The sequence below is a fragment of the Hemiscyllium ocellatum genome, chromosome 4 (genome assembly GCF_020745735.1).
Source record: "Hemiscyllium ocellatum isolate sHemOce1 chromosome 4, sHemOce1.pat.X.cur, whole genome shotgun sequence".
Lineage (NCBI taxonomy): Eukaryota > Metazoa > Chordata > Chondrichthyes > Orectolobiformes > Hemiscylliidae > Hemiscyllium > Hemiscyllium ocellatum.
In genome coordinates this window covers 18,685,533-18,699,424 of record NC_083404.1, presented here as the reverse complement: position 1 = coordinate 18,699,424, position 13,892 = coordinate 18,685,533, and the positions used below count along the sequence as shown (strand labels likewise).

Sequence of the window (13,892 nt, the reverse complement as noted above, 5' to 3'; positions counted from 1 at the left end):
TATCCAAATGTCTATTTCTTCCTGTATTCCATGTGATCTAATCTTGCTAACCAGTCTACCAAACTGACTCTAAGTCTTCTGTGGCACATTGAACGGTGCTATATAAAACCAATCTCTATCATGTATCTCAAAATTGGTTCTTTATTGTTATTTCAGGTCGCAAACTTTGTTCAGACACTCCCTGGTTGTGAGGAACAGGCAAAAATCTTTAAGGAAGAGGTAAGAAACAAAGTAACCCCCATCTCTTGGAGTATCACTAAATATAAATCATCTAACAATTATTGGATCAGAATATAGTACATTGAGCAGGCATAGCTATTGTAACATTCTGAAGCAAAGTTCCAGCATGGGCCAGGATGATACCTTTTTGTTTAACTTTCTAATGTAAGGAATTAATTATAAAAAAAAAATGGTGTTAACCTTATGACCACAGGATATAGGAGCAGAATTAAGCCATTCAAGCCCATCAAGTCTGCTCCACTGATATGTTTCTCAACCCCATTCTCCTGCCTTCTCCCCATAATTCTTCATCCCCTTGTAAATCAAGAACCTAGCTATCTATGTATTAAGTACACTCAAATATTTGGCCTCCATAGCCCTCTGTGGCAATGTGATCCACAAATTAACTACCTTTGGCTGAAGAAATTCCTCTTCATCTCAGTTCTGAAGCGTCATCCCTTTGTTCTGAGGCTGTGCCCCTTGATCTTAGTCTCTCCTACTAGTGCAAACATCTTCTCCACATATGGTCTATTCAATCTCTCAGTATTCTATTATTTCAATCAGGTTCCCAATCCCCGCCTCAGTATCTAAGAAAGAATGCGCTAGCCTTGGAGGGGGTCCAGAGGAGATTTACAAGAATTATTTCAGGGGTGAAGGGATCCTCTTATGAATAGACCTTTATTCCCAGAATCATTCTTGTAAACCTTCTCTGGACCCCCCACCAAAGCCAGCACATCCTTCCTTCAATACGAGGCTCAAAACTGCTTGCAATTTTCCAAATGCGGTCTGACCAGACCCTTAAACAGCTTTAGGAGTACATTTCTGCACTTGTATTCTAGTCCTCTTGAAATGCAAACATTGTATTTTCTTTCCTAACTGCCAACTGAACCTGTATGATAACCTGAAGAGAATCCTAAACCAGGACTCTCAAGTCCCCTTGTGTTTCATATTTCCAAAACCTTTCCCCGTTTTGAAAATAGTCTGCACCTCTATCCTTCCTACCAAAGTGCATAATCTCACATTTTCCCAAGTTATTTTAAATCTGCTGCTTTGCCCACTATCCTAGCCATTCTAAGTCTCTGGCTTCTCAACACTGCCAGTCCCTCCATCTATCTCTGTGTCATCTGCAAACTTAGCAATATTGCTTTCAGTTCCTTCTTACAGATCATTAACATTTAATGTGAATAGTTATGGTCCCAAAAAGACCCAGCAGAATTCAACAAGTCACTGAAAAAGAACCTTTTATTCCCACTCTCTCCCTTTTGCCAATCAGCCAATCCTCTTTGCATGCCAGTATCTTGCCCCCAACACCATGGGCTCTTATTTAGTAGCTTCCTTTGTGGCACCTTGTCAAATGCCTTCTGGAAATCCAAATCGATCCTGTCCACTGGCACTCCTTTGTCTAACTTGCTCTTTCCTTCATCATCAAATTCAAAGAGATCTATCAGGCATGACCTCCCCTTGACAAACCCATGCTGAGTCAGCCCTATTTTACCATGCACTTGCAAGTACTCCACAATCTTGCCTTAATAATGAACTCTCAAATCTTACCAACAATAGAGGTCAGGCTAACCAGCCTATAGTTTTCTGTCTTCTGCTTTATTAGTCGACAGACAGGAGGCTGGAAGAATAGAGCAAGCCAGGCAGGAACAGGAGGTGGAGAAGTCGATGTTTCGGGTGTAACCCTTCTTCAGGACTGGGGTTGGGTATAGGGGGAAGCTGCAGATAAAGGGAGGTGTGGCGAGGGCAAGGTGGTGAAGTCAATAGGTGATGGTTGGTCAATGGGAGGAATGAATTTCCAATTTGAAATTGGAGAACTTAATGTTTTTGACCTCCCAATTTCAAATAACCTCCCCTCCCAGCCCCTCCCCCTCCCACTCCCTTCCACTGCTCCCTGCCACCAACCGGATTCATTCTACCCATTGGCCAACCAGGTCATACCTTCTACCTGTCTTTGCCTATCCCCATTTCACTACCCTGCTCCCACCACTCCCTTTATCTGCAGCTCCCCCTACACTCACCCTCAATCCTGAAGAAGGGTTACACCCGAAACGTCAACTTCTCCACCCCCTGATGCTGCCTGGCTTGCTGTGTTCTTCCAGCCCCTGTCTGCCTACTTTGGATTCCAGCATCTGTGGTTTTTTTTTGTCTCCCTCCTTTCTTAAACAGGGGTGTTTTCCACTTTCCATTTTCCATTCCTCTGGGACTCTTTGTGATTCATGAAAGATCAGGAAGTTAAAAAAGAGTATGTCTTTTTAATATGTGACTGTTTTTCTAATTGCACTTTCACTTTAAGCAGTGTTTGCAATTGGTAATCAAATTACATCACATCACTATAATACTGAGGCTTAAACCAGTGGAAACAACATTTGGAAATCTAAATGAAGGAACTAAAAAAGTTCTCAGTGCTCAAAAATTTAAATGTATGATTACAAAATAGAGAAAGTCTCTGATCTTTTAATTAAGAAATAGATAGATTTTACAAATCACCACATGCCGCAATTAATATCAGAAGCGAATATCAGAAAATCATGGCAGCATTTGATACTTTGTCAAAGTGACCTTCAGTTACCTGACTTCTATCCAGTTGAGACAATGACAATCTGCTTCCTAAGTACAAGTTTGGACTGGGATGTATATGTTCTAACATGGATTTTCTGAGTCAGTATACTTTGAGCTGTTATGATGCCACATGTTCAGAAGTTATTCAGAATGTATTAACAGTGGTTTAGTGCACTCATTTATGGAAGGAAATATAGAAGCTTTTGGAAAGAAAGCAAAAAGACAGAACTGAAATGAATAGAAAGAGGTGTGTTAATATACAAATGCCTCGTGCAATTAAGATCACCGGATTTAGCATGTGATTTAACTTTAAGTCCATTATGGTTTGTGGCATTAGACATGGCAATGGATTAGGAATTTGGTAAACAGAAGTAGACTTTCCAAATACCAAAAAGTTAATATTGTTTTTTGCCCAAAATTTCTCATTTCAAAGCAATTTTCTTCTTCTTCTAAAATGTAACTACATTTCATGCCTGTATAGTAAGATAACTAATATAGTATTCAGTAGAACATGATAGCCATCCAACAATCATTCTATATCCCATTAAAAATACTGAAGTCACCTTCAGTGACCAATTAATTTCACTTCCCTTTATACAGTAAGCTGGCATCTGGCAGATTGTCCACCAGTGGTTGAAACTCCAGATTTTCTTCTATTAGAATTCTCTAATGGATGGTCAGTATATTCTGCAGAGTTGTTGTACAAAGGGTAATGGTAATAGTTACTTCCGGTAATGGTAATATAACTTATATTAACACACCTCCTCCTATTCATTTCAGTTCTGTCTTTCTGCTTTCTTTCCTAAAGCTTCTATATTTAGAAGCTTGGAATGCTTTTATTTTCTTGGACAGAACAGAAAATGAGTCATGCGCAGTTATCAGGCTTGAATCTGTGGCCTATTTGTTTTAACCATGTTACTATGTAGTCTACAAGACAAAATTACTTCAGTGTGTTTAAGCAACCATACAGATTAGGAACAGATCCAAGTTCAGTCCATGGTCCCTACTGAACATAATCAAGACCTTGGTAGAAGTTAGCCTGACCACAGTGAAAGGACATTAGTTGGACATTGGTTACCATTCTTTATTGTGAGATAGTTGCTGAATGGCCTCAGTAATCAAGTGAGTGCCATTACTCACTAGAAAGGTGCACATACGAATGATCCCCATTTAAGCAACATACCGAAGAGCACCCACTAGAACTGTGCCCTTCCATGCCTTTACAAAAGTAAATAAAAATGCAAATGAAACTAAAATCACCACAGGCTGCTTCCCACTTACCTTAATTATTTGTAAAAACAATTATGTATTGCTCAAAGTAATTCAGTGTGTTTTCATGATAATATGATGGTTAACTGTTTAATGTGCATAATATAAAATGGAAATTTTTGAGAGATGATTAGACTTCAGTTATACGTTTGGTTTTACTTAAGAAATGATTGAGTCTGGAAAGTTCATTGACTTCTGCATCCATGATGATAAAAACCCAATGAAGAATAATTTTAGTATATGGGTTTAATTACCCAGCAATACATTGAATAGGAAAAACGAGACCTAATCGAATTCTTTTTGTAGTCTGTAAACTTCTTAAATTAATTTAGAGGAATTTCTTCTCAGAGGGTAGTAATTCTATGGAATTCTTTACCACAGAAGGCTGTTGAGGCTGCGTCAATAAGTAGATTCAAGGTTGATAGAAAACGGTTTTTAATTAGGAAAGAAATCGAGGGCTATCAAGGAAAGTGGAGTTGAGGATTAGCAGATCAACCATAATTTCTCTGAATGGCAGAGACCTAATGGATTAGTTCCGTTCTAATGTCATATGGTCACATGAAATGACTTATTAGCACTTCTCCGAGAAAGGATACACACCTTTAGCAAATATCTCTCAAAGCTAACAGGAAAATTACCATCAATATCTGCACAAGTAAAGGTCACTTTGGTGACTTTCTGATGGACCTCACGAGTAACACAGAAAAGACTAAGTGAAGAATGAAGGGGGGGGGGGATCTGTGGACCTCCAATAATATGCTAAAGTAAATGGCCTGTATAAACACATTGAACTCAGTGCCTATACAACTTACAAAAAACAGGAAAATTGATGTTTCGGGCAAAAGCCCTTCATCAGGAAGTCTGATGGAGGGCTTTTGCCTGAAACATCAGTTTTCCTGCTCCTCGGATGGTGCCTGACCTGTTGTGCTTTTCCAGCATCACTCTGATCTAAACTCTGGTTTCCAGCATCTGCAGTCCTCACTTTTGCCTTTACAACTTACTCCAATAATAGGAAGATTTTTCCAAGTATGCTACAATGGAGGTAAAGATCAGAAATTGCAACACACTCCATTGGAAAGTTGTTTCTCATGTCGGTGAAATAGTATCATCTAAAGCGGGATGGAATTTTGCAGATGGGATACAGTGGCAGGCAAGTGTTTACCCTCCAGTTCAACTTGTGAAAGTTAATGAGATGCCTTTTTTTTGGACACATGCTCTGTGAACATACTTTGCAGGATTTCTGTGCAACAGGAATTGTAGAACTCAGTAGTGTTTGCAAAGTCTGTTCTATGACAATGCTTGTGACTTTGTAAAAGCCCTGAAAGCTTCCAGAGGTTTTTACATGTGGTGTTAGTGAAATTGTACTTAAATTGGGAATAAAGTTTGTGACATGCTTGCTTGGCACAGGCAAATGCTAGATCTTTACATCTTGGAGTTATTCCTGACATTTTTAAACTTACGCAGGTTTGTTCTTAAAAATTCTGGAGATTGCACACATACTGTCACCTTCCAAACACACTGTGGGCAGATCTTAGGAGTGGCTTCAGCTCCAAGTAAGGCAGCTTTCTTACTGATTATTCACAAGTAATCTCTTAAAAGTGTCCTATCCTATGATATTATTTATTTTCTGCATTGCAACAGGGCTGATTTTCAAGTTCCACATTGCATAGTGTTCTATTTTAGGTGGCATAAATAGCCCTTTAAGAATTCCTGCACTTGATATTCCAGCTTGCAAGACCTGGTCATATCTGCACAGGAGGCTCATAATCACACTTAAGTTGGCTGACCTTGAGAAATCGTGGGATGCAAGTGTGCTAGTGACGCAAGTTAGTATTATTGAAATCCTATTGAGGGAAATTTGCCTAACCAAAAGAAAGTCTGGAAGAGTCAGCAGCAGATGCTTCTAGAGAGCTTAGAGCATGGCAGGAGATAATCTGCAAACAAAGCACAATAATTTAACCACCACTTTGGAGAACGAATATTTTGAAAAAAGCTACAATTTCATCAAAGTTTTAATTCCAGCTGTAAGCATACTTCAGATATGTTTAAGTAATAAAATTTGCTTTTGCAAATATGGTTGATTATTGATTCCATAATTTGAATATTTAGATAATTTTTGCACATCTTACTATTCCATACGATTATGACCAACATTTCAGAAATGTGCCATTAGATGAGTAAATTTATGCTTACTGTTGATAGTAAGCATTACAAAGAGCATCTCCTCTTTCTGGTAATAGAATTCCAATGCACATAACCAAGGCACAGCTATGCTAGCAGAATACTACCAACATTCTTCCATCATGTTTTTCCACACATGTAGTTCACAAACAATGTTTATTTGCTTCAATCCAGTGACACAAGCATAGGGTTCAGAAATTGACCTATCATGCAACTAATAATGCACAAGTCTTGAACATGACTGCACTGGGAATATCTGCTGCTGACTCTTCCAGACTTGTATTAGTTAGGAAAATTGCCCTTCAGCAGGATTTCAATAGTACAAACTCACATCACATAACAGGAGACCAAAAATGTCCCTCTATAAGTAATTTATTTGTAGTTATTAGATGTGGCTTTTAAAGATATATTTACAAATAATAGTTCAAACATTGTCAAGATAGATAATGAATTTATCTTTCTTTTAGTTAAAGTACATAAATTGTTTTCACCAGGACCATTTGTTTTGTTTTACAGCAGATTGATGGAGAAGCATTTCTTTTGCTGACACAGGTGGACATAGTTAAGATCATGAGCATCAAGTTGGGTCCAGCCCTGAAGATTTACAATTCCATTCTGATGTTTAAAAATTCTGAAGATAATTTGGAATAAACTTTGCGGATTAAAAAGGGCAGTAGTTAAGTGATGCTATTCATTTCTGCCAATGAATAATACAATGATTCACCTCGTAATGAGTGGCACATTAAACTGTATATAATTTATCAGCAAGATTAACAGGGTATATGCAGATATTCGAAGACATTGTTGAATTAAAAGACTTTTTAGTTACAAGTGCTTGCCAATAAGATATGGTGAAATCATTAAGCCGTAGTAGTAGAAGATACATTTGCAAGTTTCATTTGTACAGTAGATGTGTAGACATTTCACATACAATTCAGATTAAATTACAATCTTAAACATAAATAATTTTAAAATACAGTTGGGCAAAAGTAGTTGTCTACCTGTGAGAAAGCAGGTTTAAAATATAAAATGAAATTATGCACTTTAACAGTGTTAACATATGGATGTTACCCAGAGCTTAAAACAAGGCAGGACATAATCTGCAAACAGAGCACAATGTTAATCATTTTAGAATATGTATTGAAATATGATACAACTCCTATAGGTTTTTCAATTACCTTTATTACCTTCATCTTTGGATATGTTTAGGTGGTGAAATACATTTGCAAATATAATGGATTATTCCACAGTTCATATTTTGAGGTCAAATCTTTTTGCAGTGTGCTGCTACATATGATCAAATGAGGAAGGATACAGAAATTTGCTGTTAGATGAGCACATTAGCCTTCCATATTAACAATGGGCCAGTTTACACAGTGACATGTCTTTCTAGTAGAAAACAAGGAGCAGTCACGTTAACAGAATAGTGCAAAAAAATCTTGCAACCTCTTCTGCAATATATATGCAAGCCATTCTTTTCCACATACACAAACACAATTTAAAATCTTGACTTCAAACATAACTGTGAATTATGCACAAACCAAAAATACAGCAAAATGCTGTTGAATGCATTGTCTAATAAATCAACCTGACAAGATAATGCAAGAATTAACTGCTTAATCACACATATTGTCTGTGTGATACAAATAATTTTCAGTAGAACAGCAGCTTGCATCCTCCTTACACCTCCAATTCATATCTGTAGAAGAAAGCAATATTGCAGAGACTCTGTGTATATACCACAACATTCATATATTCTGAACCTCTGCTGTTCTCTACTGTTGCATGGAGCTTTATCATTGTTTTCATAATCTTTCTGTGAAGAATTCCTAAAGTATTGAAAGCTTGTCCTCAAGGAACAAAGTGCACCAGTTTTGTAAATAATAGGTGCTCCAAATAAGCCGTGAATCAATAAAAAGTGGATTTTGTTTTAGGGACTTGTATTTTGAAGGTATGGAAACATACTACACTAGCATGTTGCTTGCTTTTTTGCAGTGGTTACATTTTGATTTGTATTATCAAGTTGTAGAGCTTTGCTACTTGTATACTGTTTTTAGTGTAATTAAGAGTACATTGCAGTTGATGTTTGTTACTTATGTTTGCACAATCTGATCCAAAATGTTGTACTTTACCTTTAAAAAGGTTTTCTTATGTACATGGTGTTTTATTATGTATTGTATAAGTAATGTACACATTGTCTATATGGGTTAGGGTCTGTTTATTATTAAAATTAATGGTATTATAAACTGAAAATTATCTTACCAAGATGGAACAGTAATTTAAAACAAAAAATCTTAGAGCAGGAATGCAATATGGTGCATACAAAACTCTGGTATATTTGTGGTTTTCTAGATCACAAATCAACTACACAACCTCTCCTTCAGCTAGCCTCAGTTTTTATTTGTTAATAGCTCATGATGTATAACACAACCAACATTGTCATTTTTGTTTAAATTACCCAGAACTAAGTAGGACTTCATGAAAGAGCTGAGGTAAAAGAAGCTTAATGGATAGGTTTGATTTTGTACTTTTTCAAAATAAGAAGTTGGAATAAGTAAAAAAGAATAGACCAGTTTGAACAGTAGCATCTATTTTTGTGGAAAATTCATTTTTAATGTTTTTCTTTTTTTTTAAAAAAAGGGTGTGATTCTTAATAAAAAGGTTTTGTAAGTTTTCTGCTGTTGCATCATCTAGAACAGAAAGTTATTTCTCTAACTCAGAATTTGTGCCTTGACATTTGTTGTGGAATTTGGCAACTTGAAGAATAATTTTTAAAAGTTTGTGGGATTTGAGACAATTCTTACTTTTTAGCTACATCAGGAAATGGGATGAATATAGAAGTCAAATAATAGATCTGCTACTTAAATCAATAAACACCACTTACAAATACAAAGTAATTGTTGCTAGAGTTTACACCTGTGGAGTTTTTTTGTTAGTGACAGAGAACATCTTTGAAAAGTTTATTTAATATATAGTTGATGTAATAACATTAGAATACTTCTGCTTTAACATCACCAGTCACTATATATTACCCTTCAGTATTGGTGCTGACAATAAAGGCTTCAACAAAGAAACCTCAAATGTTTCAAATTCATGGTTAGTAGGAGATGGAAAAATGGCATTGAATGCCTTTTATACTGTTGTTGAATAAAATTGCTATTAATAAATCAAATTTTTCCCAGTGAACACAGAGCCATACATTTTAATACGTGTAGTGTACGAGTAAGTCCAAAACTTCTCAGTTCATGGAAAGAGTTTGTTATATTTGTAATACAGTGTTTGTAAATTACACTTAAATGTTGACAATACATTATTGATGAAGATAACTGTGTTACAGGGAATGCTTAAAAATAATTTATTATATTCTGGCATGCTGTACGTTACCTTCAATTGGATACTATTTTTAACTGTGATGTTTTCTCAAAGTGAGCTTGCAAATTTTTAAAATAAAGTTCTGTTATGTTCAGACTTGCTACGATGCTCTTATCTCCTTTCATCATTTACTAGCTTCAACTGATCATCAAAACACAAGGATAGTTCAATGGAATCAATATGCAATGTATCGGAGTTCAGTTCATGTATCTACGCAAACAAAGATTTCAACCCCAGATTCCACTGAGTTGTTCTAGTCTTCTTCCATTACTTTGAGAGGTCACCAGGGAAATCATCAGTGAAATGACAAACAGCTGTTGAAGCTGTTCCGCCTGAGATTCTACTGAGAAACCTCGAGAAGATAGGTGGTATTTAAATCTTTTCTTGCATATCTTCTCCTCAAAGTGCTGACTCATGCTAGAGCACCACCATTTGGCACTTCAACCAAGTGTCCATGCTTTATGTTGTGAAACAATGAATAACTCCCTTGTCAGGTCCACACCCCCCAGCTCAGGACAACACACTCACAGACCTGCAAAGGACCTCTACTGTTTTTCATCTACAGAAGAATCCACACACTAAACAAACAGTTCTTCCTAGCCATATCAGAAATTAAAGACAGTAAGTACCGAAAACTTTCATGTACTTACCCCCACACTTGTGGTTCCTCAACTGTTCCAGAATCTTCTATCGGCCTGTCGGACGCCATTCCACATGTGGCCGCTACAGCGCCCGTGGCACCAACGGCCGCCGTCGACCGTGACGTCACTTTCGCCCCCACCGACTTCGGAGCCTCCGCGATCGCCGCCCAAACAACCGCCCCGGCGATCGCCGCACAGACAACCGCTTCCACGATCGCCGACGGACTCGCGACCCCCATGGCTACCGGGAATGACAACGGTTCTTTCGTCGCCACAACCATTTCCGCCCCTTCGGTTGCCGTCGCCGCAGCCACTTCCACCCCCACTGACATCACTAACCTGCACGACCACGCCTCAGGTGTCTCCGCCCCCACGCCGTCTTTCGTCACTACACGTAACCCCACCCTCACGCAAACCTTCGTCACCACACATAACCCCGCCCCCACGCCGACTTTCGCCACCACACGTAACCCCGCCCCCACACTTCCGTCACGACGCATGACCCCGCCCCCACACCGCACGTCACCACGTCTAACCCTGCCCCTACATCGATCTCTGTCCCCGCCCCTAACCCCGCCCCCACCCCCAGCTCCAGTCCCACACCAGGTCCTAGCTCCCAACCTTGCCGGATTTTCACCATCCCTCCAGACCTCCCCCTCTCTGAGGATGAAAGATCAGTCCTCAGCAGAGGCCTCACCTTCATTCCCCTACGCCCTCGGATCAATGAGTTCAACACGCGGCGAGATATTGAACAATTCTTCCGCCGCCTTCGCCTCTGTGCCTACCTTTACAACCAAGACTCCCGCCCACCCTCTGATGACCCCTTCTCCCGCCTCCAACACACCCCATCCACCTGGACACCCCATGCTGGCCTCTTACCCGCCCTCGATCTATTTATAGCCAACTGCCGCCGTGACATCAACCGACTCAACCTGTCCACCCCTCTCACCCACTCCAACCTCTCACCCTCAGAACGTGCAGCCCTCCACTCCCTCCACTCCAACCCCAACCTCACCATCAAACCGGCAGACAAGGGAGGCGTGGTAGTAGTTTGGCACACCGACTTTATACCGCCGAGGCCAAACGCCAGCTCGCGGACGCCTCCTCTTATCGCCCCCTTGACCATGACCCCACCTCACACCACCAAACCATCATCTCCCAGACCATCAATAACCTCATCACCTCAGGGGATCTCCCATCCACCGCCTCCAACCTCATAGTCCCACAACCCCGCACCACCCATTTCTACCTCCTGCCCAAAATCCACAAACCTGAATGCCCCGGCCGACCCATTGTCTCAGCCTGCTCCTGCCCCACCGAACTCATCTCCGCGTACCTCGACACGGTTCTGTCCCCTTTAGTCCAAGAACTCCCCACCTACGTTCGGGACACCACCCACGCCCTCCACCTCCTCCATGATTTTCGCTTCCCCGGTCCCCAACGCCTTATCTTCACGATGGACTTCCAGTCCCTGTACACCTCCACCCCCATCACGAAGGACTCAAAGCCCTCCGCTTCTTCCTTTCCCGCCGCACCAACCAGTACCCTTCCACTGACACCCTCCTTCGACTGACTGAACTGGTTCTCACCCTGAATAACTTCTCTTTTCAATCCTCCCGCTTCCTCCAAACTAAAGGAGTTGCCATGGGCACCCGCATGGGCCCCAGCTATGCCTGTCTCTTCGTAGGATATGTGGAACAGTCCATCTTCCGCAACTACACTGGCACCACCCCCCACCTTTCCTCCGCTACATCGATGACTGTATTGGCGCTGCCTCGTGCTCCCACGAGGAGGTTGAACAGTTCATCAACTTTACCAACACCTTCCATCCCGACCTCAAATTCACCTGGACTGTCTCAGACTCCTCCCTCCCCTTCCTAGACCTTTCCATTTCTATCTCGGGCGACCGACTCAACACAGACATCTACTATAAACCGACTGACTCCCACAGCTACCTGGACTACACCTCCTCCCACCCTGCCCCCTGTAAAAACTCCACCCCATATTCCCAATTCCTTCGTCTCCGCCGCATCTGCTCCCAGGAGGACCAGTTCCAATACCGTACAGCCCAGATGGCCTCCTTCTTCAAGGACCGCAGATTCCCCCCAGATGTGATCGACGATGCCCTCCACCGCATCTCCTCCACTTCCCGCTCCTCCGCCCTTGAGCCCCGCTCCTCCAACCGCCACCAAGACAGAACCCCACTGGTTCTCACCTACCACCCCACCAACCTCCGCATACAGCGTATCATCCACTGTCATTTCCGCCACCTCCAAACGGACCCCACCATCAGGGATATATTTCCCTCCCCTCCCCTATCAGCGTTCCGCAAAGACCACTCCCTTCGTGACTCCCTCGTCAGGTCCACACCCCCCACCAACCCAACCTCCACTCCCGGCACCTTCCCCTGCAACCGCAGGAAATGTAAAACTTGCGCCCACACCTCCTCCCTCACTTCCCTCCAAGGCCCCAAGGGATCCTTCCATATCCGCCACAAGTTTACCTGCACCTCCACACACATCATCTATTGCATCCGCTGCACCCGATGTGGCCTCCTCTACATTGGGGAGACGGGCCGCCTTCTTGCGGAACGCTTCAGAGAACACCTCTGGGACGCCCGGACCAACCAACCCAACCATCCCGTGGCTCAACACTTTAACTCTCCCTCCCACTCCACAGAGGACATGCAGGTCCTTGGACTCCTCCATCGGCAGAACATAACAACACGATGGCTGGAGGAGGAGCGCCTCATCTTCCACCTGGGAACCCTCCAACCACAAGGAATGAACTCAGATTTCTCCAGTTTCCTCATTTCCCCTCCCCCCACCTTGTCTCAGTCGGTTCCCTCAACTCAGCACCGCCCTCCTAACCTGCAATCTTCTTCCTGACCTCTCCGCCCCCACCCCACTCCAGCCTATCACCCTCACCTTGACCTCCTTCCACCTATCACATCTCCATCACCCCTCCCCCAAGTCCCTCCTCCCTACCTTTTATCTTAGCCTGCCTGGCACATTCTCCTCATTCCTGATGAAGGGCTCTGGCCCGAAACGTCGAATTTCCTGTTCCTTGGATGCTGCCTAACCTGCTGTGCTTTAACCAGCAACACATTTTCAGCTCTGATCTCCAGCATCTGCAGACCTCACTTTTTAAACAATGAATATCACCAAGTTACTTTATCCAAAAAGTTATCACAAGCGGATCTCATGCTTTTTTCCCACCCAGGGTCTGGACAAAATTCTTCGTTGAATTTCTTTGTTTCAATAGAAAATAAAAAGGGAAAAATAGCTGATTTCCTATCTGTCCAGAGTCACTGACACCATTTATAAAACCCTACCACAACACCAAATCAGCTAGCTTAGGCCAGTACTGGATCCATATAGTTTCTATGTCTCACTACACAGTTCTCTAAACAACTCAGCCATCTTATTTAAATATGCTTGTCCTGGTGCTAAATCAGACTTAAAGATTTGATCACAAATGGTCTTCCAGAGTTTGATGGGGCAGAATGTCAATCTATCCTCATTACAAAGCAGTCTCAAATCATTATCATCTATTCTTCTTGTATTGGTAGTTGCATATATGTTGTTCTGATCAAATATTTGAGTCCCCCAAACATGCATTACTGGAACCCCATTAAAACAGCTGGCA

General features: G+C 41.5%; 1 protein-coding gene across 1 annotated transcript in view; it reads left to right on the top strand.

The window, feature by feature from the left end:
• LOC132815316 (lethal(3)malignant brain tumor-like protein 4) overlaps positions 1-6,882 on the top strand; it is a 251,003-nt gene extending 244,121 nt beyond the window's left edge. Inside the window, exons 19-20 of the mRNA XM_060824166.1 lie at positions 157-219; positions 6,748-6,882. Coding sequence (XP_060680149.1) covers positions 157-219; positions 6,748-6,882 — 198 coding nt within the window. The remainder of the gene's footprint in view (positions 1-156; positions 220-6,747) is intronic.
• Positions 6,883-13,892: the final 7,010 nt, after the last annotated feature.